The sequence below is a fragment of the Seriola aureovittata genome, chromosome 11 (genome assembly GCF_021018895.1).
Source record: "Seriola aureovittata isolate HTS-2021-v1 ecotype China chromosome 11, ASM2101889v1, whole genome shotgun sequence".
In the NCBI taxonomy this organism is placed as follows: Eukaryota; Metazoa; Chordata; class Actinopteri; order Carangiformes; family Carangidae; genus Seriola; species Seriola aureovittata.
In genome coordinates this window covers 12,317,016-12,341,691 of record NC_079374.1, presented here as the reverse complement: position 1 = coordinate 12,341,691, position 24,676 = coordinate 12,317,016, and the positions used below count along the sequence as shown (strand labels likewise).

The 24,676-nt window shown below is 40.1% G+C and overlaps 4 protein-coding genes and 1 long non-coding RNA gene across 9 annotated transcripts; 3 read left to right on the top strand and 2 right to left on the bottom strand.

Moving 5' to 3' along the window:
• Positions 1 to 1,299: 1,299 nt before the first annotated feature.
• Positions 1,300 to 10,145, top strand: egfl6 (EGF-like-domain, multiple 6). 3 transcript variants are annotated; one of them, XM_056389463.1, is made up of 13 exons: positions 1,300 to 1,666; positions 3,035 to 3,141; positions 3,498 to 3,590; positions 3,775 to 3,894; positions 4,003 to 4,122; positions 5,451 to 5,585; positions 5,669 to 5,791; positions 6,262 to 6,324; positions 6,843 to 7,118; positions 8,577 to 8,651; positions 8,747 to 8,842; positions 8,954 to 9,216; positions 9,475 to 10,145. In XM_056389463.1, the coding sequence occupies exons 1-13, from the start codon at positions 1,593 to 1,595 to the stop codon at positions 9,580 to 9,582; spliced, it is 1,653 nt and encodes a 550-aa protein (XP_056245438.1). In that variant the 5' UTR covers positions 1,300 to 1,592; the 3' UTR covers positions 9,583 to 10,145. The 3 variants fall into 3 exon arrangements, with proteins under 3 accessions (XP_056245438.1, XP_056245439.1, XP_056245440.1); XM_056389464.1 differs by lacking the exon at positions 6,262 to 6,324; XM_056389465.1 differs by lacking the exons at positions 5,669 to 5,791; positions 6,262 to 6,324.
• Positions 2,969 to 10,758, bottom strand: LOC130177182 (uncharacterized). Its single transcript, XR_008828979.1, has 3 exons — positions 10,695 to 10,758; positions 9,130 to 9,191; positions 2,969 to 3,109 (listed from the first exon to the last, which is right to left on the bottom strand). It is a non-coding gene; the product is annotated as an uncharacterized LOC130177182 (long non-coding RNA).
• A 115-nt stretch (positions 10,759 to 10,873) lies between these two features.
• On the top strand, positions 10,874 to 13,614 carry rab9a (RAB9A, member RAS oncogene family). Its single transcript, XM_056390009.1, has 3 exons — positions 10,874 to 11,261; positions 11,622 to 11,740; positions 11,894 to 13,614. Exon 3 carries the CDS (start codon positions 11,935 to 11,937, stop codon positions 12,541 to 12,543), a length of 609 nt encoding a protein of 202 aa, XP_056245984.1. The 5' UTR covers positions 10,874 to 11,261; positions 11,622 to 11,740; positions 11,894 to 11,934; the 3' UTR covers positions 12,544 to 13,614.
• Positions 13,615 to 13,908: 294 nt separating this feature from the next.
• Positions 13,909 to 15,972, bottom strand: trappc2 (trafficking protein particle complex subunit 2). The gene is made up of 5 exons (XM_056390010.1): positions 15,836 to 15,972; positions 15,451 to 15,578; positions 15,049 to 15,191; positions 14,251 to 14,338; positions 13,909 to 14,150 (listed from the first exon to the last, which is right to left on the bottom strand). The coding sequence occupies exons 2-5, from the start codon at positions 15,541 to 15,543 to the stop codon at positions 14,052 to 14,054; spliced, it is 423 nt and encodes a 140-aa protein (XP_056245985.1). The 5' UTR covers positions 15,544 to 15,578; positions 15,836 to 15,972; the 3' UTR covers positions 13,909 to 14,051.
• Positions 15,973 to 16,080: 108 nt separating this feature from the next.
• ofd1 (OFD1 centriole and centriolar satellite protein) lies at positions 16,081 to 24,667 on the top strand. Of its 3 annotated transcripts, none has more exons than XM_056390004.1 (23): positions 16,081 to 16,216; positions 16,316 to 16,434; positions 16,540 to 16,743; positions 16,837 to 16,905; positions 17,016 to 17,040; positions 17,130 to 17,228; positions 17,323 to 17,459; positions 17,625 to 17,798; positions 17,958 to 18,064; positions 18,171 to 18,290; positions 18,604 to 18,677; positions 18,771 to 18,862; positions 19,087 to 19,276; positions 20,031 to 20,161; positions 20,359 to 20,470; positions 20,960 to 21,682; positions 21,951 to 22,107; positions 22,212 to 22,303; positions 23,130 to 23,258; positions 23,496 to 23,659; positions 23,762 to 23,935; positions 24,020 to 24,090; positions 24,459 to 24,667. In XM_056390004.1, the coding sequence occupies exons 2-23, from the start codon at positions 16,339 to 16,341 to the stop codon at positions 24,502 to 24,504; spliced, it is 3,186 nt and encodes a 1,061-aa protein (XP_056245979.1). In that variant the 5' UTR covers positions 16,081 to 16,216; positions 16,316 to 16,338; the 3' UTR covers positions 24,505 to 24,667. The 3 variants fall into 3 exon arrangements, with proteins under 3 accessions (XP_056245979.1, XP_056245980.1, XP_056245978.1); XM_056390005.1 differs by having other exon boundaries at positions 17,127 to 17,228; positions 21,113 to 21,682; XM_056390003.1 differs by having other exon boundaries at positions 17,127 to 17,228.
• The last annotated feature ends 9 nt before the right edge of the window (positions 24,668 to 24,676 follow it).

The window sequence follows — 24,676 nt, the reverse complement described above, 5'->3', positions numbered from 1 at the left end:
GATTGCATTTCGGACAAATATGAGAAGACTGGATGTTGAATTTAACCTCAACGGTCAACCATGACAGACTACTGCGCATCTTAGTGACATTAGTTGTAAACAAGCAGTGGAGATCTTGTATTGTAGCCCTATTTTGTGCGAGCTGGAGTTTTTTGATATCTTTTTTTGCTGTGCGTGACCCCACAATCATGCAGTACCCTAGGTGTGCCTGTGTACCACTGTCTACTTCTACCTAACCTGCTCTGTTTCTCAAGCTTCCTCCTGGATTAGCATTTATTGTTGTGTATCACCCGCTTTGTAAGGGAGCATTTGGGAGCTCACAGACATGTCTATGTTTGCACTGATTTGTTCTGGAGCATCACATGAGAAGAGCCACACCGAACTCAAATATTTATTATTGTTGCGGCAAACGGGTTCAACAATGGGAGTGTCCAGAATGACTTTGTTTTGACCTCTCGCTATTTAAACAAAATGAGATATAACCAACATTTAACGAGCTGAAACATCTCTGCTTCCTGACATGAGTACTGGATGTCTGGCAAAATAATCACAGACCTATATTGCTGAGCTAAACTACAGTGTTTAACGTCAGACTTCCCTCTCATCCGACAGCTATTTCCACTGCACTTTCTAAATCATCATTTTAAGCCTCTTTTGGTGGTGTGGCACTGGGCAGACATTTATAGTATGAATGAAACACATTTTGACTCCAGTGGATAAATGACCTCTGTCATCCAAAACATGAGAGACGTATTTCAACAACAAATGTAAACCAAACCCTGAAGCTCCCACAGAAAACATCACCTGTCCATTTCTGAGGGTACAGAGGAACAGCACCAGATGTTGGAGCCGACTTTGAAAGCGTGAAACCTCATTAAACATTTTTATGGCCGAACTTGGAATTAGCATGTGTGAGGGAGCAAAACTTTATGTGCTACCTGTGAGCAAGACATCAAAGAGCACTGCAGCTGCTAATGACAAGTCTAAGCATGTCTGAGTTCCACAATTAGCCAATACAGTTAATTATAAAAAAAAGATACACATAGGCAGAACATTGAACTGCAAATGCATGGAACATGTTATTTCAGAAAAGCAACAAAATGAAACCCTGCATTTCACATTTGTGCAACAGAATAATTTCTCCTACTCCACGGGAAGAGTTGCATGTGCCCCTGTATAGGGTTTCACTTAAGAGAGGAGCACCCCTAAACATAATCTCCTCCCCCCTTACAAACACACTCCTACCTCCAAAAGTCACAACCTATCCCTCACAGTGTAGTGTCATTTCACAGTGTCAACCCACCTCTGAAATTTCAGAGAGGAAGAAGAGGAAGCAAATTATGGGACACAGAGTTTAGCTGCTGCACTGAAGAGAGTGAAAGAGAGCTTTTTTTTTTCCCTGGAGGAAACTTTGACTTTGTGCTCTGGAAATACATGCAATCCGGCGTGCCTTGTGTAAAGGCTCAACCAAGACCTATCTAAGCATTTTAATGAGTGTAAGCCCCCAGGAGGAATAGTCGGAACACACAGTAACCAGTAACAAAGTCAGCCCCGTGGGAAACAAAGCGCTCCGGTTACTCACAGTCACAGACATGCAGTCATTCACCTGGGTCGGTGCTCTTTTTCTCCTGATCTACGTCTCCTCTGGTGGTGCAGAAGCCCATAGGTAAGTAAGTCAGTGAAGAAGAGCCACAGAGCGTTAGATATTGCATGGTGTGTTTAGAGACGCGCAGCAGGTGTAAAATTTACTTGGATATTTGTTGAGTTAAGAGTCAAAAAGATGCTCCCGTATAATGTCAGACAGATTTCACATTGCACTGAGTCTGAAATGCACTGACACCGATAAAAAACCCAAAATGTAACCTATGGCATTGACTAATATACAATTTGGCTTATTTCCTGAGGCCAAAAAAGGGAATTACTACCACTTTAACTGCTAGTTCCTCTACATGCTGTAATTTTAAGTAGAGTTTAATGAGTAACACGAAACCCCCTACTTTGCACTGAAGTATGTGGTTTAAATCTTTACAGGGAAAACTGTTGTTTTGATGGTATGTGGACACTGCTGTCACCGTCAACAGCGGACTGCGGGAGCTATGACAGTTTGTCAGCTAAATGTGGCACAGCAACTGTTAATAACTGAAGAGCACCTGTCACACTTAAGAGTTCCCTCTCCTGTGAGCTATTCTGGTTGATTTTCTATCAAGTCTCAGATTCCTCCAGTCCCATTGGAGCCAAGGCTGCTTTTAGGATGCTGCCCCTGTGACACCTCAACATCTGGGATATTAGATCTTGGCACTGAACTTCAAAGATAAGCTTTTAGACAGAGATGATGATGCTGAAAGCTGTAAAGTTAGATTTGGATGTGTGATTCTAGCATGAATTTACTTATTTACTAAGTCAATAGCAAATGGAACATTAACATCTTAATCTAATTGACAGGTTAAAAATACACACATGCAATGTAATCTCTATAGGATATTTTGAGAGCAACGCTGACCCACCGAACGCAACTGAGAATAACCTTACAGTAGATTCTCATATGGTTCCAGTAACGAGAGTCAGATGAAGATAAAGGTAAACAGAGGAAATAGAGCCATGTATTAGGTATCGATGTGCAAAGCAGGAAGTGTCTGATTAGCATGTTTTTCTCCATCTGTATCCAACATCCTGTCAGCTGGCTGTTGCTCCACAGGAAGCCATACTTTTATAAGGGAGCTAGTGAGGGGACACTTTATTTAGGTTGTTTGTTTTTTCACACCAACACCACTGGGACCATTAATTAGAAATGGATGCCTGAAAGCCTGAGCTTGAGAGCTTAATTAGATTGTGGATGTGTGGACCCTATATGAACATGAATCTGTAATAACCTAAACTTGTCCTCTGTGTTTCATTGTCACTATTGAGACAACATTTTTGCTTAAAAGCCAGATTTGCAGTTTAATGTTCCATGCATTACCAGGTTGGGCTATAAATACTGCTAAGGCAGTGAAATTACAGATCTTACCTTCCACTCCTCTCTTCTTCTACAAAGGCACTACCGACAAGTCCTTACTGGAAGCCAACCAGGTGTGTGTCGCTATGGCAGGAGACTGGAGTGTTGCTATGGCTGGAAGAAAAACAGTAAAGGGCAGTGTGAAGGTAAGAACAGACTAATTCAGAGACTTCTTCATAATCAGTGAATAATAGTTCTGATATAAAAACATTACTCTCTTAATATCAAGCAGTACGTTAACATTCCAGTTTGCACACAAAGGTTTTTTAATTAGGAAAAAAAATAGAGAGAAGAATCAAAATTTACTGCCACAATACACCGTTTCCAAATAATTGTTATTCTTTTCAAGAGAGATATTATCCTAACCCAGAAAATGTGGAGGGCAGTCTAGATTGAAAAAACCTTTTCCTGCATAATACAATGTGTGGTTTAACTATAACGCACCATTCTCAAACCACTGATATTTCTGATGGTATTTTCTTCATGTTAAATGTTTTACCAGCTCAATGTGAGCAAGGCTGCAAGCATGGAGAGTGTGTTGGCCCCAACAAATGCAAGTGTTTCCCAGGATACACCGGAAAGACATGTAATCAAGGTGAGTATTTGGGGTCAGGGTCTGGAAAAACATGGGTCAAATTGGGTAAAGGGTAATCTAATTTCCAGCTGATAAGTCGCTTGACTTGCTACTTTTACAAATGTTTTTTAAGCAAATCTTAATCTGCTGTGTTTCAGTAAATTACATGACACATGACATACAATTACATGGCTCTTATTTCTAGATTTGAATGAGTGTGGATTGAAACCTCGTCCCTGTGAGCATCGCTGCATGAACACTTACGGCAGTTATAAGTGCTACTGTCTCAATGGATACACCTTAATGCCCGATGGATCATGTGCCAGTGAGTCCCACACATACCCTGAGTGGAACCATAGGGGAATAACGCATTTGAATTATGAGTTTGCATATTTGCAAATGTGTATTTATTTGTTTGTGTCTATGTGTGTAGATTCCAGGACGTGCTCTCTTGCTCACTGTCAGTATGGTTGTGAGGAAGTTCAGGGGGAGATTCGCTGCCTCTGCCCATCTTCAGGGCTGCAACTGGGGCAAGACGAGAGGACGTGTGTAGGTGAGCAACCACACTCACACAGCGAGATTATTAACACAGTGACTAAATGTCTTTTTAGGGACATGATGTCATGCGTGAAAGAACCTATATGAAATGTAATACGCAATTAGAATAAGGCCTATGCAAGTAAAGTAAAAAATCAGATGGAGAAATAGCCCTTATCTAAATCAGGAATACTATACAGAGTGAAGAGGAAATAACTTTGGCTTGGATTAGGATTTTTTTTGCTTAGTGGAAAAACTCTGTAAAGACCCCATTATGTGGCTTTTGCATGCTTGGTTTGTAAATCAGATGGAAACAATTAAGTCATATTTCTTCCCACAAAACTGTTTGAGTTGTGACAGAGCCAGTCTGACATACTGATCACACAGGAGGAAGTAACATAATAGCTTCAGTGCATTAAATTTCATGACTACTATGGATCCAACACACTCAAAAATAGACTCAGAAAATTTATCAAAAACTACATTTTTCCCAGACATACAGTACCATAACAAGACAAAGACAAATAAAAGACTCGCACGAGACAGACGCATATCTACTCTACTCTATCCAACATGAAAGAATTAAGTAGTCTAATATCTATAATCTTTTTAAAATAAAGTAAGTCTGCACTAGATATAACAGACTCTGCAGGCTCAGCCTTTAAGTTTCAATGTGAAACCATGAATACATGTAATTAGATATAAGTATGATAATGATATGACTGAATGAAAATACAAAGTTACATTTATTTATCAAATTACTGTATACAGTGATAGGCTGGCATTGTATCATGTTATGTTCAAAAGCATTACTAATGGTACACATTTTACTCCTGTGTTACATTTATGCTAAGTAGCAGACACAGCAATATCAATAGCTCCTTCCTTCCTGCCTAGGCGCCAAATCAAACAAATTAGCAGTGTTGGCTAGTGGGGAGCCAGTGAGGGATCATGTTCATGATGCATGCGTTACAACAGGATGGTGAAGCTCCCTGCTGGAACAGAAAAAGAGCAGCTGATGACTCAATGTGAATTAGAGGAAGCACACGGTTGGCTACACCCCACCCAGGTCAATAGTCAGCAGGAAGTGTCAAGGATTTGGAGCAGTGGGAATAAGCCATTATGAAAAAAAAAATTAAAATGCGATAAAATAAAAACAAGGGGACTGATTTTCCTAGTATTACCTGATGTTTTAAGGTACATACCATAATTGCACTTTGCACAACTTTTGTAGTGCCATATTACAAAGTACAAAGTTTTGTACTAGATACAGGTGTGTACAGGTAGGTGATGATTATGAAATCACAGGCTCTATAATTTATCCCCTATTTTGTTTCCCTTCAGATATTGATGAATGTGTTACTGGGAAGAACCTCTGCCCATACAACAGACAATGTGTGAACACCTTTGGCAGCTACTTCTGCAAGTGCCAGGATGGCTACGATCTGAAATACGTTGACGTCAAATATGACTGTGTAGGTAAGGTATACGTGTTTATTAATGGGAAATATCTATGATCAGTTCTGCTCCTAAAGGTACAAATAGGCTTCTTCCAATTCCAGACCTTGATGAGTGTGCAGCCGGCACCCACAAGTGCAGCCACCATGCTGTCTGTCTGAACACTCAAGGATCCTACAAGTGCAGGTGCAAGTCTGGCTTCAGAGGCAATGGCTTTGAATGCTCTGGTGAGATCCGAGATCTGTTTCACAGAATTATGAATTAATTGATGTTAGGGGTGTATTTTAATATGTACTAAAACCTGTCAAATAAAATCATTCACAAAAGCCTTTGTCTCGGGCCTTTCCCAGATGAGAGCAGTCAGATAGGTCAGGAGCAGTTTTACAGCCACATATTTCATTTGGACTCTTTAAACATCAGAAAACAACAGTCCCGCCAAAGGTAGTTTCCTGCTTTCAGACTCCACTCCTCTTTGCAGATGTTAGGAAGGGAAAGTCACAGATTGAAAACACACCTGTGTAAATATGAGACCGTATGGTAGCCAAGCATCTGAAGAATAAGAAGGGGAAAGACAGCTTGTGTTGTACTCTTTGATCCAGGCCCAGATAACAACAGGTGAAGCCTCATGTAGCCAAATCACAAGAAAAGTATAGGCCAGGGGTTTCGGCGTAAATGAAGATGCCTTTATTTTTTGTAGTCAAGCCGTTTTATCAGAGGTCGTGGGATGGAGACAAAGGCAGTGCAGATGAGTTCCTCAATGGTGAGACTGTGTGGAATCTGAGACTCTGCTTCCACTGCTCACTCCCTGCCCTGCAACCCCATTCATCCCTTCCTCTTTCCTGCTTTTAAGAGCACCTCCCCTGAATCTCCCCCTTGCTCATGGCTGGAAATGTTGTACGTCCACAGCACACACAGCTTGATGTGAGACCTGGAATCCTCAGCATGAACCTTAATATGCAGAACGTATGTGATGAAAAGCTTGTGCATAAGTCTGTGTTATGTGCAATGAATGTCACTTTCATGCTTCACCTGCATGGAGTAGGATGTTCCTATCTGTTGTTTTAGCATGTTCATTTGCTATAGAACTGCCTTAGTGGAAAAGTAATGTATTTCATCTGTGAACTGGTAAGTAACTGCAAGGAAGTAATTAACAAGATCAGCAGCTGCAAAATACATGACAACAAACAACAAATGCATCTGAATTCTGGTAAAATACTGTGTTTCTAACTCATGATTACAGTTCCACATGTCTAAGCTGATTCCTCTTCCTGCCTGCAGCCATCCCAGACTCCCAAGTGAGGCCTGGCATTCTGGGAAGTAAGCTGGAAAACGAGGACATCAAAAACATTATCCCTGAACCAGTCGCAACGCCACCCCCTAGGATCCGCCAGCAGCCTTTTGACTATGATGGAGAAGTCTACATTGGCGCCCAGACAGAGCAGAGACCAGTGGATGAATTTCCAGAGGAAGAGGAGGGGGAGGAGGAGGAGGAGGAGGAGGAGGAGGAGGAGGAAGAGGAAGACAACCAGCTCAATCCAAGAGGAGATGTTTTCAGTTAAGTGTGGCTGTCTTGCAATAATTCTGTTTCTAGTATTCTGGGTGGTTTGCAATGCATTAATCATATAGACTAAATAAACTCAGTATGTTCCTATACAGATTTTGCTCTTGTGTCAACACAGTTATAAATTTTCCAATAGGCAGCTGAAATAAGTAGAAAAATAGTAGGTCTGGTCTAAGCATGTTCCCTGTCAACCTCAGGCTCCTCTGAGACCTAAATAACTCTTCTTGGAAAGTCTGATGTTACTGACAATGAAGAAATACACATTTCCTATATTAGAGGCACAAAAGTACACTCTTTTTAGGGAAGAACATTGAATCTGATAGGTCAGAGACATCCCAGTCAGGATAATTATTTCAACAAAGAACCACAAGCATTGTCCGTGTCATGCTGCCATGTCCTCCAGAACTGGAAAAAAAAGAGTCACTAATCCTTCAGTTCAACTGAACTCTAAGCGCGCGTTTTTCAAAACTCTTTCTTTACGTTAAACCATTGGCTAAATCAAATAAAAAAATGTAAAGATTTCAATAAGAACCCAGCAATATAAATAAAGAATTAAGTCAATCAGTCAATCAATCAAGGGCTTATTGCACAGGCCATTCACTCCTGCATATATACACATTCTGGTGACAATGATAAAAAGATTACAGTGGGCAGTGTGACCATGCAGTGGTATGCATCTCACCGAAACACTCGATAAATGTGGTTGTCTTTCACCACCAATTGTGATATTTATGGGAACACAGAGTCTGTGTAAGAAGTCAGATAGCAAGAGGAGACAGGTCCCAAGACATCCATCACCTCCAGGGAGGAATGTTACTCTGTCGGCATGTGAGAGCCCAGGGATACAAGTCATCCTGGGCCTGCTTCCCATCTCCTGGGAGGAGGGTGAGGAAGGGAGGGAGGTTACGAAGCCCCCAAGCCTTTTATTATGTTTTTCCCAAAACAGCTGTTGTGCAAACAGACTTGACTCCAAGTAGGAAAGTCTGTCATCAGCACTCTAGACCTCTCTAACACTAGCCCACTCAGGGTGAGCAGGTTAAATAACCCCAGCTGTCACTCGTCTGACAGTCTAAGGCTGTTTGCCATGGGGGTGGTTTGCTGCAAGAGCTTTAAAATGCTTGGGGGGGTGGGCTGCATCCTAAAGTTGTAGTTCCATCTCAAGACATGAGTGACAGCAGGGCAGGTCTACACCTGTTGGTTAAAAGCCCCTTTCTGGTGTATGTTTCATTGGGGAAAATCTCTTTGCTGCATAATTTTGGAATGTTTTTTTTTAGATCACATATTTTCCTAGGAATTCATAGTTTCACGTTTTATGTTATTATACGAGTGTTATTCTGATGCAGTTGTGTCTGCCTTTATTCATTTACTCACCATCATATTTGCTTTGTAATATTTAGAATAAAATTCATGTGTTCACACTGATTTTTTCCTTTCTTCCTCTCTATACACAGTATCAGAGGACTTCGAATCAGTATTTGGCCCAGCCACAGAAGTCAAAGAAATCCCAATAGCACCAGTTCAGGAGGGTAATCAAATATCTGTATATGAGCCATTGTTTTATAATGTTATAATGTTTATATGACTAATTTGCCCATTTTTTCCTTGTTCTTTCACCTTGTAGAGTTTATCATGGATTGCAACTTTGACCAGGGAGCATGTGAGTGGGTCCAAGACAAGGCTGATGACATGGACTGGAGTGTAGCCTACCATGATACTGGTAACAAAATGCTGAATCTGCAGCAAGATACATTTTTTTGCATTTTAGTTTAAGAGGAATTATTTTGTGCATTCAGACACACTTACTTATAACAGCTTCAAATTCTCTCAGGTGCTGAGTACTACATGGCTATGAGTGGGCTTCTAGGGGAGCAGGGGGACGTGGCCAAGCTGAAGTTGCTTCTCAATGACCGGGTCCAGCAGGGCAGCTTCTGCCTCACCTTTGACTACCATGTGGTGGGACATAATGTGGGTGCTCTCAGGGTGCTGCTGGATAACAATGCTTACCCAGTGTGGGAGCAGAATCAAAGCAGAGACCAAGGCTGGCAGACGGAGCTCCTCGCTGTGGCCTGGAAAGAGAAAGCCCCAGAATCTGTGAGTCATTTATTCAATTCATAAGACATATTAGAGTCACATCGTTAAACCAATGCAGTAACTACTAATAACACAATACCTGTAATAATAACTATCATCAGCACTGTGCAAATGTTATACTTATATGAATAGCAATGACGGATTTTTCTCTATAACGTTAAATTAATGTGGTTCACAGTATGTTGGAAAGACATACTGTTCACTTATTACTTGAAACTACAAGCTAAAGATGCAATGGTACCACTGAATGTCTTTCAGATTATCTTTGAAGCTCAGCGTGCGACAGGTGTTGGAGGAGAGATAGGGCTGGACAATGTGGTGCTGACCTCAGGGCCCTGTCAAGACGATGTCAGTCCAGTCTATTAGGGATCTCCACCTAGGATCAACACTTTGAAAACCTCCTCTAAATGACACATGTCAGAGATTCCTGTTTCCTGTCGGTATTATGGTCTCCTAATTGTGGAGTTTCTCAGTGTTCTTTAATGGCATAGCCTCAGGACATTCACACAAAGAGACACATGGCCTCAATGGGAGATTAAGTGCTACCAGTGCATGCATGTTTACTTTATCACCATGCTGCTACACCAATACATCCTGCTATCGTCTCTACCATGATTTTCAAAATAGTCTCTTACAATACAGATAACTCAGATCTCAGGAATAGGTGGAAATGCTAACTGTGTCTGTTAGTTATGTTTAACAGTATTGTACTTAGTCCTGTTGTGTATGTGATAGTGCATTGCTGAAGTTAACTGAAAATAATCTATGACATGTAATGTGAATTCTTAGGTGAACTGTTGCTGAAATTCAATCTTAGACGAGTAACTTTTTTGAAGGCTGGTTAGTTTTAATGATAAAAAGTATCAGTGCATAACTGTTGTAAATTTTGCTTTCATATTATAATGTACTATTACATTAAAACTGTTTTTTTCTAACTCTGTCTGACTTTCCTTTTTTCCTCACATATTGTACGATTGTATACCTGGATGGGTAGCAATATATCATAAATCAAAGATTACAAAAGTCCAAAAACTTAAATCAGATTTATGTATCAGAACTTTGTTTATCTCTTCTTTTTCACCCATTAATCAGGACCCCTCAGATTTATCTGATCTGCATTTGGATGAGACCAAGCCCTAGGTTGAGAACCACTGGACCAAGCAACCACACTATGAATAAAGTATTCAAAACTAGCTCCATATCCAGCAGCTGCAACAATAAAGCTGCTTAAATAGGGAATGCATCAGTATTAACAACATCAGTCAGAATCAGATTTCAGTCATAGGGGACATTTATCCACAGAACTTGTACTTTTACTTAGGTGAGGCTTTGAATGCAGTTTTTTTTTTTATTATGTTCACATTGTGGTAGTGGTACTTTTATTTAAGTAAAGGATCTAAGCTGTGGGTGAGGACTTTTTCCACCACTGCGTTATGAAATTACTGTGTGGTGTAAAGTTATTTCAGCTGTTTCCATACCTTCAGTGGACATCTCAGTGCAAATTTGGTGCAGCAAGCTGTTAGGTGGTACAGCATCTACTTCGTTTTTGAGTGGTTTTTAAATTGTAACAGTGTGTAGCTAGCTAGGATGTTAGCCGAACAGATAAATGTCGCCCTCTGGTGGTGGTGCATGAATAATACAAAGTAAAAAACGGTATCAATGCAGGCTAATATCTGTTGACGAAAAAAGCAGAAAGCAAAGTCTTGCTCGGTTTAAAAGTAAATGTTTTTTTCCAAGCCTAAATTTATACTTTGTAAAATATCTTATGTATAAGTTGTAAGGGCTTGAAACGTTACCTCAACACTCGTTGGTTGTTTCTGTCAGACAAGATCACATGATCGGCGACTCTCCGTGTAGCTGTTGTTAGCCTTTTAGCAGCTAGCTGTGTTAGCACCGAGGCTTTGGAGCTGCTCATCAGGAAACGGTGCGACCTGTCTCGAGCCACGCCAAGGCGTTTAGCTGTCAAACATATGCATTGACATTATTTCAGTTGCTTCGTGTTTTACTTCTCATTTACTCCGCAGCTGCAAGGCCCAAACTGTAAGGTACGTTACTAGCTATCTTTCCTGGTAGTAAACCTGAGCTAGCGTAATTAGTATATTACATTAATTCCAGCTGTGTTCCCTTGTTTTCTTTTTTTTCATGTTCGCCAAGCGAAGCTAATACTTAGACCTAATAGACCTAATTCAGGAACTCTATGCCAGCCTATTACAGCAATTAATTTAATGTCGTGTACGTTGTATGCCATGAGTTGTTTTAAATTGTATACCTTGTTACATTGGCCACAAGCAGTGTTGTGAACGTTTGGTAGTATATAAGGCTTCTTTGCAACGGGGCCTCAGTTTTAACTGCTGTCCTGGCCCATCTGTTAATGAGGAAACTGATAATTTGTCACTGTGTTACAGCTGGTTGAACATTACCTACATGGCTGTTCACATCAACATCAAACAAATGAGCATGTGACCAAGGACAAGGTTCTACAGCACATGATCTGGACCGGTGGAGGAGGCTAAATCAATCAGGGGTGAGCCAAAAAGCACGAAACATCCACCAAAAGTTGTGCTCCTGCACTAAAATGTGAAGTAAAGTGGTGATTAGTCACAATATTTCTTTTCAAATTCATATTATTGTGATGTACAGTTAAAAATATCTTTGACACTTTGCATCTCTCTATCAGGTAAATTATTATTCAAAGTGGTCGATTGGGAGTGAATAGCCATGACAACAAAGACATCCCTGTTGAAAGTCATTCTGCTGGGTGATGGTGGTGTAGGAAAAAGCTCCATCATGAACCGTTACGTGACCAATAAGTTTGATGCACACCTTTTCCACACCATCGGTGTTGAGTTCCTCAACAAGGACCTGGAGGTAGATGGTCACCAGGTTACCCTGCAGATCTGGGACACTGCTGGCCAGGAACGCTTCCGCAGTCTGAGGACTCCTTTCTATCGTGGCTCTGACTGCTGCCTGCTCACCTTCAGTGTAGATGACAACCAGAGTTTTCTCAACTTAGGCAACTGGAAGAAGGAGTTCATCTACTATGCAGATGTCAAGGAGCCAGAGAAGTTCCCATTCGTAGTCTTGGGCAACAAACTGGACGTGACGGAGAGGCAGGTGTCTGCTGAGGAGGCTCAGCAGTGGTGCCAGGAGAATGGTGACTACCCCTATTATGAGACCAGTGCCAAGGATGCCACCAATGTAGCGATAGCCTTTGAGGAAGCAGTGCGCAGAGTGTTGGCAATGGATGAAAGAACGGACCACCTCATCCCCACGGACACAGTCAAGCTTCACAGAAAGCCTCGCTCTGCTACCACTTGCTGTTCATAACGTCCAGGAGTTATCACTAACATTAATTTGCTGTTATGCCTGTTATGTGACGAGGCTGTAGGTGTACAATGCTGTAGTAACATCTTATTTAAACAAACTATGCTACTGCCTTTGTGATTTATTATTCTGTTGAAGGTTTGATAATGCTAATAGTTGGACTTCTGTTTAAAGAGAGCGATGAAACACTAAATTCATCACAGTCTAAGTACAAATAAACATGAAAGCACTGAATCATTCACTCAGCTGTGCCACAGTTTAAATGCCAGGCTTTTAAAGGAAAACAGGAAAAGAAATAATATTTTGTTTTGGCCTAAGACTACCTGTGGGGAACTAAAATATGTCATGACAGAACAAAGGCAATATATTTGAAGTTTCACTTCCCTGTAAAGTGGTTTAATATTCCATTCTATTACAAAGGCTAATTATAAAGTGACTCAATGAAATTCACTCCAGAATGTGACAATGCAGATAAAGTGATGACCTGTATATTTATATTTAGAAGATAACAGCATAACTAAAATAATTTATACAACCAATGACCTTATTTCTGAGGATTATTAAGTAGCTAAGGCACTACTTTGTGTAACTAACAAATTGAGGCTTGTTGTGATTATTGCACCTTTAGGTCTTGTTTGTGCACATTCTACATAGTAAATAGATCATGGCTATGTGCTGGGAGCACTGAGGGACAAGATCCCTGACAGAAGATAAATATTTAAGCAAAATTAACATGCATGGCATATGTTGTATTTAAGTTTCTGGAAACTTTTGTATTTTGTAAACTGTTTTTACCTTAAAATCACTGAATCAAACCACAGTATTCCCTTGAGGGAAGTTAAATGAAATAATGGTCATGATGGAACCTTATGTTGGGATTATTGTTTTAAAGAATGATTTTGATCTTTGAAGTGCTCTATAAACATTTTTCGCCTTAAAGTTAAAAGTCCTTCCCCAATATTTAAAATGGTGAATCATTCATTTACCTTAACTGTTTCTCATCCAGATTTCATTTATATTCAAAGTTGTACTACTGGTATGCCAAATGATAAATAAACCCTCTTGAGAATTGTCGCTTGAAGCATGTTTTGTAGCCTGAAAAGTTGGTTTATGATTTTACTTTTACTTTTAACAAACTGCAATGACAAAATGCCTAAACCGATAGATGACAAAAATAACTACGTTGGAGCACAAGATTGTGTCTGTTAATCTGTATGTTTTATTCATTATTGACCAAGCTCAAACTTATTGGGGATAAATTGGAGTTTTTGAGCCTTAAAGTCGAATGTTGATCATCAACAGAGTACCCATTTCCACAGCCCATCCCGTGCAAGAAATCAGCTAACAAACATTACCCTAGAAACTAGATCAGACAAGAAGATGCTTTATAGAAAATCCATGTGTTAACAATTGTCAAACAGGAAAAGACAAACATACACACATCAAACAAGTGTTAGGTATATGTACAACAATAGACAAGATGCATTCAAATCCCTGCGCATGTCATGTGATTAACTCAGGAGATGTTTCTTTCCAAGAAACTGGACTTTCCTCTCGAAAGCTGTTGAGCGGATCGGTGCATTGATTTCATAGAATGGATTCATTGCAAACTGGAAGACACAATAAATGATTAAATCAAAAACCGAAGATAAAAACTGACCAAATGTTACTTCATGCTAAGATTTTCTCATTATATGGAAGGCAACTTACCTTAATGTATAAATCATATACGTCATTAAAAAAGTTTTTTATTCCATCCTCTTGTCGCACATCATGCAGCATGATGAATCTTATATGTATGGCAAATAGTTAAAGAAAATAACCAAAACATTACTTTGATGTGACTATACAGAAGAAAACAACCATGTGAATGACTTCTGAAATAATAATATTATACTACAAACTAACATGTTAGATAATGGCAATGAGTCTATAATTAACAATTATTTTCATTACCAATTAATGATGTTAATAATTTTTTCCATTAATTGTGTAATATATAAAATAAATGAAAAATTTTCCTAGAGCCTAGGGTTACATCTTCAAATTGCTTGTTTTTTTTCAAGCAACAGTCTAAAAATCAAAGATATTTAAGAGGAAAGCAACAAATCTGTATCTTTAAGAAATTGGATTGAGAGAACTTTAGGCTTCTTTTTGCGTAATAGATAACTAAACGATGAATTGAATATCAAAAGAAAAGAAAATACGTCGATTAATCAATTAATTCTTTCTGTTATCTTGTATCATTGCATTACTGTATCCAAATTAAAGATGTACACCTCAGAAATTTGTTTATCAAACATGACTCAACTAGCCATGAATACACTTTTTTCGTCTCATTTCATCAGTAAACTACAACATGGCAACATTTCCTTTTTAATTTTATGACTGCAATAACCACGTTTATAAAATAATTATATATATATATTCTGCAACAATGCAAGATAAGTGTTCCATGAGAAATGAATACAATATCAGTGAATAAAAATGGAAGAATAAAGGATATGTCCTGCAGTGACGAAGGCAGAAACAAACCACTCGTTGAACTTGTCCACAGTTTTCAAGTACATGTTGTTGGACAGCCACATGTTTTCATCAACCAAATCTAGCGCAGCATGTGCAATGAACTGGTTCAGGTGACGATGGTCGTCCTGTGGTCAATGAAGAAAATCTTATCACATTAACAGACATTATTATTTCATATAAATAACTTTAAAGGCATTGTGTCACTGACAGTAAAACAGGTTAGTGTGATCACATGATTTATGGATTATATCCTGACAGTTAGTTAGTTCTAGTCTGTCTGTTAGTTAAACGAATAACACGTATCACAGCTTTCTTTACTGCTGTTATTGGACAAGAATATATGCAGTGGAATGATTGGTGCTGTTATCAGGGAAGCCACTTTACCTTTGATTCAGGCTTCCCAGCTGGCAAGAACTCCATCTCAAACACAGGGTTGTCATGATGACCAACCATGACAAAATAAAAACTTCCGGACATAGTTTCCCCTTCTTCTTAGGTTTCGCTAGGTTTAGCTTTCTCAATTAAAACCAAATGAATTAGGTTAAACAATGAAATCTTTCCAAAAATCACCCGAGTGCTTGTAAACCGTTCAGCTAGCAAGCTAACGTTAGCTACAGCACTTAGCAAACGCTTGGCTTCTTTCAAGTCTTTAAGCAATTCTTGTGAGACTATAATTACAATAAGGTGAAAGACAGACTTGAAAAATAGTAAGAATCCAATGTGCACAACAAAGACAGCAAGTAATTTTGATTCTTCGATTTTTGTTTACCTGTTAATTTCACTTCCTGGAGAACAGCGAGAGGAGTCGCGAAAAGATGACGAAATGGTAAAGTAGCCAAATATATTTATCAACCATCTTTTGTAAAACCTTTTGTTTTTCTCTTTAAAAAGCTACGTACAAATCATTATTGTGTGAAACTTATTACAAATTATTTAATGATAATAAATAAATTGCCGTTTTCTTCTTTACGTCATATCTTAGCGTCTGGCCGGAACAGAAATTTCCGTTGGCGGATTTAAATGTTCGAGGCACACCTCCTGGAAAGAGACGCTTCTGGTCGCTAGGATGGCACCTAGCGAAATGCTTGTTTTCTAAGATCCCTGTTGTAACAAGTGTGAAGCAGATAGTGTAGTAAAAGTCTAACACCAGGTAAGAATACTTGAAAATTGTTGAAAAGTGGGGCTTTTTCTCTCTAGCCCGCAATGTCAGTTCACCGAGCTGTTGTACCTTTGTTTTGTGTTCTGTCAGGACCTGCAAACACTGTGACAGTTATGTACTCGAGCAAGGAGGACACCCTGTCCCCAGATGAGTTGAGAAAAAGACTCTATCAAACTTTTAAAAACAAAGGAGTCCTCGATACACTCAAAGTAAGTCGTGCTAGTAACGTTGCTGTTGGCTCCTGTAGCCAACGTCCACTCTGGGCAGCGTAAGTTTGATCTTCATCGCTCTTTCCCTCTTTTGATCTTATTCAGACACAGCTAAGGAATCAGCTCATCCAGGAGTTGAAACACCCACCTTTGACTGGAGGAGAACCAGTCCCCAGACCAGTACCTGTGAAATCTGAACCCCTCTTGGTCTCAGCCTGTAACAGCATGGTGGCTGATCATCTAAGTACCTCAGGATATGAGTACACACTTTCTGTATTCTACCCTGAAAGTGGCTTATGCAAAGAAAAAGTGAGTGTGACTTCTGCATTTGTTTAATTCACTGTAGCTTGAAGTGCAAGGAGCATGCAGATGAAGATTTTGGTTTCTGATCCTTTTTTGCAGATTTTCACAAAAGAAGACCTTCTTCATCTTCTTAAAATTAATCCAACATCAGCCCTTTACAGATCCCTGGTAAATAATAATATGATTTAGCATGTATGATATTTTCTTATAATAAATAGAAATAAAAAATATATGTTGTTACTAATAGTAATAGTTTATTTATTTATTTATTCTTACAGTCTTCAAATAAAGACAATGATAAAGGTATGTGCAGTATTACATTCTTTTTTTAATAAAGCTACTTCTGCCCCCACTTCCTTTTCATTGATATACACTTTATCTTTGTCTAGCAGGGTTCCTGATCAGCCTACTAACTCAGCTAACACACCATTATAGTCATGGCCTGTGCCGTGATGCAGACACACAGACAACAAGTCATGGAGAGTCTCTTGGTACGGTGAATTGATGTCTTGCATTGTATTCCACGCACATGCCATTGATCGCACAGTTTTTAATGTTTAATGAGCGTTCTCTCTTCCATAACAGTTGAGAAGATGAAAATGATCGATAAGGAATATGAGAATGTCAATTACAGTGGGGACAAATGGTTTCCTCTCCAATCAAAACTGGCTGCATATAGAAAAGAAATTGAAGCCCAGATGCAATCAGAAATGAACACAAAGGTACATATAATTTTCTACAAAGTTAATGAATCAGAAATTGCCCGAGCAGGCATTAAGCAGAGCTGCATACTCATATCTGCCGTAAACAACAAAGATATGAATACTGTATTAGAATGGCTCATATGTGAATACTCATGTGATTGTTTTCCTTTTTTGTCTTTTAAGATGCTGCATTTTAAAGATGTTGAGATTGCCAAGGTGAGGATGGAAGAAAAATCCAAATTTCATAAAGAATTTGATAAGCTGAAACAAGAGCTGGAGAGGACCTATGAACAGAAGACAAAAGCATTGATGGACCGGGAGAAAAATGCCATTGATCGGTTACAAAAACAACAAGAGGTAAATTAATGCTGATTTGATGCTGGTCTTTGTTTTCTTCTGTTTTTTAAATAGTGACATTTTGGGAGGCTCTCTATCAGTAGTCATTGGCATAATTGTCAGTAGCTTAAATCTAAGACGGTATAAATAATGCAGTTATGTGTGTTTCTCTTTTCTTAGATAGAGGAAAAAAATGTTTATATGCAGAGACAATCAGTACTGAAAGAAATTGAAACACTGCGGAACAGAGAAAATGAGCAGAGGATGAGAACAGAAGCTTTTGAAAAGTAAGAGCTTTTTAAGTAAATGTATTCATGTCAGTAAAAGGGTGCTATGCCCTCTCATTGTGACCACTGTTTCATAGAGAATGTTGCTGTGTTTGTGCGACAACAGGACTTGTCAAATTCACAAGGAGAAGGTCAAAACCACAGAAGAGCTGATGAGGAGGAGAGAACTGGCTGTGAAGACAATGGAGGACATGTATGACCAAAGGCTGCAGAATGAACTTTCCAGGTATTTTCCTGCTGAACACAGACTCTCATTTGTCCATTTTTTTTCTTTTTGGCTTGGTAGTTCATGTTACCACTCAAAATTAGTCTTATTTTATAGGGATATCCTCATTGTGTGATAAGAGGCTGTAACTGTTGTTTAGGCCTAAAATGACAATGATTTCCTGTGTGTCCAATATACATTATAAATATATAGGGTACTGACCTGCTATAAGTGTCAGAAATAATTGTTTCTCTTGGTCTTGGTGAGTTGTTTTTATGCTGATTTAGTTCCAGAGTTCTTTTGAATCGTTATTCTTATGTCTTTATAAAATTAGGTATCAGCTTGAATTGAAAGACGAATTCATCAAGAGAACAGGAAAACTAACCGATAGTGAGAACCGAAACAAAGGTGAGTATTTAAATGAATGCAGTGTTTATTAGTGACCAGCTTGCTACTATCTTAGATCATGTTGACATTCTTTCTTTCTTTCTTTTCTCTCAGTGGAAACTGCTCGTATCCAAAAGGAGTCGGCTGTAATTGATTCCAAACTAGAGGAGCATAGTAGAGCACGGTCAGAGCTGAGACGGCTGCAGGTAAACAAAACCATCCCAATCTCCCAGCAGTGTTCACTTCACCCTCTTCAGTGAGCACCAGGCACAATATTTCAGTCCTTCTAAATAATTGAACACTTCAGGCAAAACCTTTAATCAGTGTGATGTGGTCCTATAATAATTATACAGTACACAGTGTAATTGATTCATTCAGTCTCCAGCTTTATTTTGCCTGCTCTTTTAATGGCTTTTGTGTTGTTTTCCAGGCTGAGCTAGACACAGCACAGCAGCAGATTCCTCTGCTGACTCAACAGAAGGAGCTGTTAAGAGAAAGGCTGGAGACCATGAGTGACTACCCCAGCTTGAAAAGAGAGAAAGCAGAGCTGCAGGGGCAGCTGCGGCTGCTAAAGAAGCAGCTGGATGAGGCCCAGGAGGAGAACCGGCTTCTCCATGCAGGTGAGGACCGGCTGCTGTTCCCAAATACCTCCCAGGAGTCTTAGCATGGCTCAATTTCCCTATCTACTTTACCATGAGAGAATATGAGTTCTGCTTATAATCATGTACAACTTAGTGTCTGAGTTATTGCTTATAATTGCTTAGAAAAGTAATCCCAGAAAATCGGTACTTGAAAATATTTGCAGTTGTTTTTTTCATAACTGAGATAAATCCAGTTCCCTCAGAGTGCTTGAGTGTGGGCTTATTGTGAGCTCTGGGAGATGCAGTGTACTGTGAAGCATTCGTGCTAGTCTGTCCCACTGCTTCTGGCTCAACTGAGTCTTTTTGAATGTGTCTTGCCTGCCAATGTGGGGCCTCTGTGCCGTGTTTGTAGCTTTGCAGACAAGTGTCTAAAAGGGGCCGGGGGTGGGTGAGAAGTGGAGGGGAAAGGGAGCAGAGACAGAGGCCTCCCATTACCCATGGCAGTGAACCAGAATTTTACCTCTCTCTAAGGGATGATGGGGCAGGGGACCAGTGGGCCTCTCGCCCCATCACTAAAAAAAAAACAAAAAAAAAAAACATGGTGTTAAGCCTCATGTGCTGTCCTCTCATGCTGCTCAGATACACACTGGAGCTGGAGTATTTAAAAATTACATCATGAATCAGAACTACTTCTGTATATCACCACATCCTTTTTCCCACCAAAGTAGATGGGGCATTGGGAAACGGACTTTACTTTTAGATTATGTTTTGACTCTGATAAATCCTCTCTAAGATTTGGGCAAACCATCCAAAGAGCAGCTGGCCCTGCAGATGGAGCTACGGAGGCTGCAGAGCGCCCGCAGACTCGATGAGGAAGAGTTTGACAACCAGAAACAGGTGCTGCAGGCACAGCTCCAGAGTGAGGTCAGTGATGTCATAGCCACTTGCTGAGTGTGGGAAACTATGTGTTCAGCTTTTCTTTTTTTTTCGTGCAGTTTTGCCTCACCTTCGGGAGTTTGGTTTGTCCTTAAATCTGGATTTCCAGTAACTTATACTTATTTGTGTAAATGGTGATTAGTGTAAATGGAGTGTGATGTCCTGTCTTCTGCGGTTCTCTGCAGGTGGAGCGCTGCGCTCAGCTCAAGGCTCAGCTGACAGAGTGTGAGGAGAAGTCACAGTGGATGAGTAACCATGTTGAGGACATCAAGATGCAGCTTCGCCAAACACAGCAAGGTACCGTGTGTGTTTGCCACATCTTAGTGTGTCTTAGTGATTAGTAATTTTAAATCATGTTGGAGTTTGTTTCTAGTTATTTGTGACATAATCAGTAATAAATAACTTGTGTTTCTGATTTCCATAAACTGGCTTTCTTTCTCTGTTGGATAATGATGTTCTATGTGACCATTCAGTTTTATAAAAGAAAAACATTTAGCAAATTTTTAAGATCTCAAACACGGTCCTTTTTTGTTTCAGTTATTTCTATAGAAATGTTAGTAATAAACAAGAAAGAAAGCCATTTTACAGTAGTAGCAATTGGATTTTTGATGCATGTGTAAATGCATGTGAATAGTTCTTAGAAATTAGTTTGCAAACCTTTTTCTCACATCATGTATTCTTTTATGGTGGTTGGTCTTCTGTATTAGTGCTCAACTCTCCTCTTGTTTGCTTTTCCTTTTCTTTCCTCTTTCTCTTTCTTTTGTGCGATCCGTGCGATCTTGGCAGCTCTTGAAAATGAAGTGCTGCGTAACCCCAAGCCCTCTCTTGTTGATCGCTCAGTGCTGGAGTTCAGTGCTGACAGGCTGGTTCCCCCTGACATCTATGTGGACAGAGCTCTGTTGAGGACCAGGGTGGGTTATGATAATGTTTGTGAAGCAGGTGGACCCTTGCAAGGACACAAGTTGCCTTGGAGTGACTCTCCAGACTCTGACATGGAGCTGGTGGCTGAAGCCAAGGCTCGGATCCAGGAGCTGCAGAAGGAGGCTGAGACCTTGGAGGAAGCCTACAGGAACTACCAGCAGAGGGCAGTGCGCTCCACCATCTCACACATGCTTCCCCCAAGACCTCTTTCCCCACAACAACCACATCCTTCACATCGCCCCAACTCTCCTCTAAGGAAACTGGTCTCTCACCATTCTCACACCCACTCACCCCACAAATCAAAGGTCTCACACCGACCTCTGTCTCCCCAAAGCACTCGAACCCCCTCCTCGGTGTCCTATGACACCAGAAACGCCTTACCACCTGCGCAGCCAAGAGTGACCTTCTTAGAAGCTCAAAACCAATCCGAGTCCACAGTTTTCACTGAGCGTAGTCTCCATTCATTCACTGAACCTCTGTTTCTAAGAGATGGACACCCTGAGGATGAAAGCTTTGCTCCATCCAGACGTCTGTCCTCCACACCTCACTCTTCCTCCAGGAAAAAACTTCAAAGAGAGACTGCAGAAGGTACCTTCAAAAAATGTTTTATCCTGTGAAAACACTTCAAAGGGGCTTAGATGTACCAACCCTTTTTCACCTGTCATGAAATAAAAATAGAAATGTTGTCAGCACTCTTAAACTGCACATTTAACACATACTGTATATATTTTGTTAATGTTCCATAACATCAAAACTCTTCAAACATCCAAAGTCCAGGTATTTTCATGTCAGTCTTTGGATAATAATCTTAGTCCCCTAATGGTATCATCTAACGTAAAGTCTTTGCCCCTGATAGAGGCAGTTGCGTCTCCAATGGTGTTCACGGAGCTGTTGTCTGACCGACAGCTCCCTCATGCCCCCCGTGAGGAGGTGGTGACCTCAGGTGACTTGTCCTCTGAGTTCAGTCCACCTCCCAGTCCGCAGCTCAAAAGCACAGCACGAGACCAGACCAGGTACCATCTGTCATGGCTTTGGCGAGGACAGTGTGTCATTTTTATACACTTTCACATAGCGATTGTGAATAACCATGCCCTCATCTTCCTCTTGGTTTCTTCAGTCCACCCAAAATGCATCCTGTCATCTTCAGCTCGGAGTCTTCCCCACAGCTTGAGAAGATCAGCCTTGAAGATCTCACTGGGAATTTGTCAGGTACTCCGGACTAGTATTTGTTTTTCTTTTCTGACTAATACACCGTGTAAAGTCACTGATACACTGTATTGACTGAGACCAAGTTCAGTTTCAAGCCTGTGAATACACTGTTAGTGTGGTATAATGGAAAAGCTTTTCATGTCATGGCTCTTAAAATTGCCATGGACCATATTTCTGATCAAAGTGACTTTAACTAAAAACTTTGAATCTCTTGGCACATGAAGTATTCTTACAGATCTGTTGCATGATGTGCGACATGGAGCAGAGATGACAAGCCCTCTGGGTATCCATCTTGGAAGCCGTGGGAGGTTTTCCTGTTGTGTCCTGTCTAAAACTCAGAAGCTTTCACTGTATCCTGGTCTGAGCAGCCGTACGATATATATATATATATATATATATATATATATATACAGCTTATTTTCCATGTATGAGTTATGCATGATGTGAGTGTTACAGAAGTGATGGAAAGTGCGATCGCTTTCTGTGTGGCTCATCTTTTTATGCATTATTTATATTTTATTTCAATTGGTTCCCACTTTTTTCTTAATGATGCATTATATAACTAAAAGTGTCTTAAGTGTATTATTCTTATTGATTAAAAAAAAAAAATCCCAGTAATAAAATGTACTATATCTAGTAAGGAGGTTTTGGATTTTGGAATGGCCGTTTGTTAATGAGTGTGTGACTGGCCTCCAAAGTGTCCTTTCAGTGGCCCTGCACAATGGTGAAGATGAAGGGCAGCTGATTATGTATTCTGTGCTGGTCCTCTGGCCCTGTTGCATTATGGTGCAGCATAAAAGATCTCTTTGTGCATGTCTCCCTCCAGAGCCCGGCCACATTCCAGAGCTTCTCCTGGACACTGCTGTCCCTCTTACTGAGGAGGCCCCTGACGGCCCCGCTGTCCCCCGCCCACGGGACCTCCCAGAAGACCCGATAGACTTGCAGGGCCAGGCGGGTGAGTCTTTAGTCCCCGCGTTACTGATGCATAGTCTCGGTTGACCCAAATGACACAAAGGGTAACCTTCTACTGTAAGCCAAGGTCAAACGCCCTGTTCATCTTCTACTGATTACCATCAGTCTCATAAATCTCTTTCATACTGTAGCCAGTCTACAGCCCAAACCAAAAGGAAGACAGGAACTTCATCACCAAATGACAAATGATCTGACTCATGCCAATCCATATGTTTTGCAGAGGTCCCACAAACCTCAGGTGAATCTGCTAGGGAAGAGGATGAAGAGGATGAAGAGCAGAGGTGGGAAAGAGAGCGAAAGGAAAGACAAGAACGAAGGCAAAGGGAGCAAGAGGAAGCCAGAGAGAGGGAGCTCCAAGAACTTGAAAGACTGGAGAAAGAGATGGTAATTATTATCTTCCACCTGGTTCTTCTAAAACTTTCTGATCTTCACGTATTTATGTCTACTGAGAAAAGGCAGAATGAATGAGTATCTATGTCTGACCAGCTTTTGCAAGAGGTGGAGCAACCAGGACAGGAAGGAGAAGAAGCAGAAGAAGAAATGGGGATTAAGAAAGGGGATGAAGAGCAGAAAGATGATGGAGAGGAGGCTAAAGCAGAAAATCCCTTGGAAAAATACATGAAAATGGTCCTGGAGGCAAGGGAGAAGGAGCATGGACAGGTGATTTTCTGACACTACTGTAAAACTTTGCTTTTATAAGCAAGCAGGTAACTTGTTTTAATCTGGTTGGTTGTTTTTTTTCAGAGCCCTGGACGAGACGAAGCAGGACATACGAGCCCGGAGGCCAAGAGTTTGTCTGATGAAAAAGAAGACAGGTAACTATCTCCCACATAGTTCTTTCAATATTGACATAAACCTACTCAAATTAAAGATGAGATTTGTACTTTAATGTAGTATCCGTGATTTTATTTCAAATTGAATGCTCTGACGCCTGAAGAACAAAAGATGTGTAACTGTCCAAAAACCTACCGTCTGGATTGCATACAGTATAAGCCCTACATAAGCCTTTCAAAAACATTTAATTTCTTTTGTGGTTTCTCATCTCCTTGCCTTTTATAATGTTGTTATTTGTACTGGAATTACATTGTCTCAAGGATGAGTTAATTGAGAAATACTTTACTATTTTTGGTTTGTTTTTTTCTGTCCCTTGAGGCTTCCACTAACTTGATTTTTCTTTTCCCAGCATTGTAGCATATTCACACAAGGATGAAGATGATGACTTCTGGTGAGCTGTTTGTGCCAGACTGCTATCATAAACTAATGAATTATACGAGCCGCTGTAGTCTTTTACTTTTTTAAGTGTGATGCATTTTTTGTTTATATTTTAAGATTTTGCTAATCAATATGTATACACTTGTTTTTACATATGTATGAATAAATGCTGTGGTACAATTTTTTTTA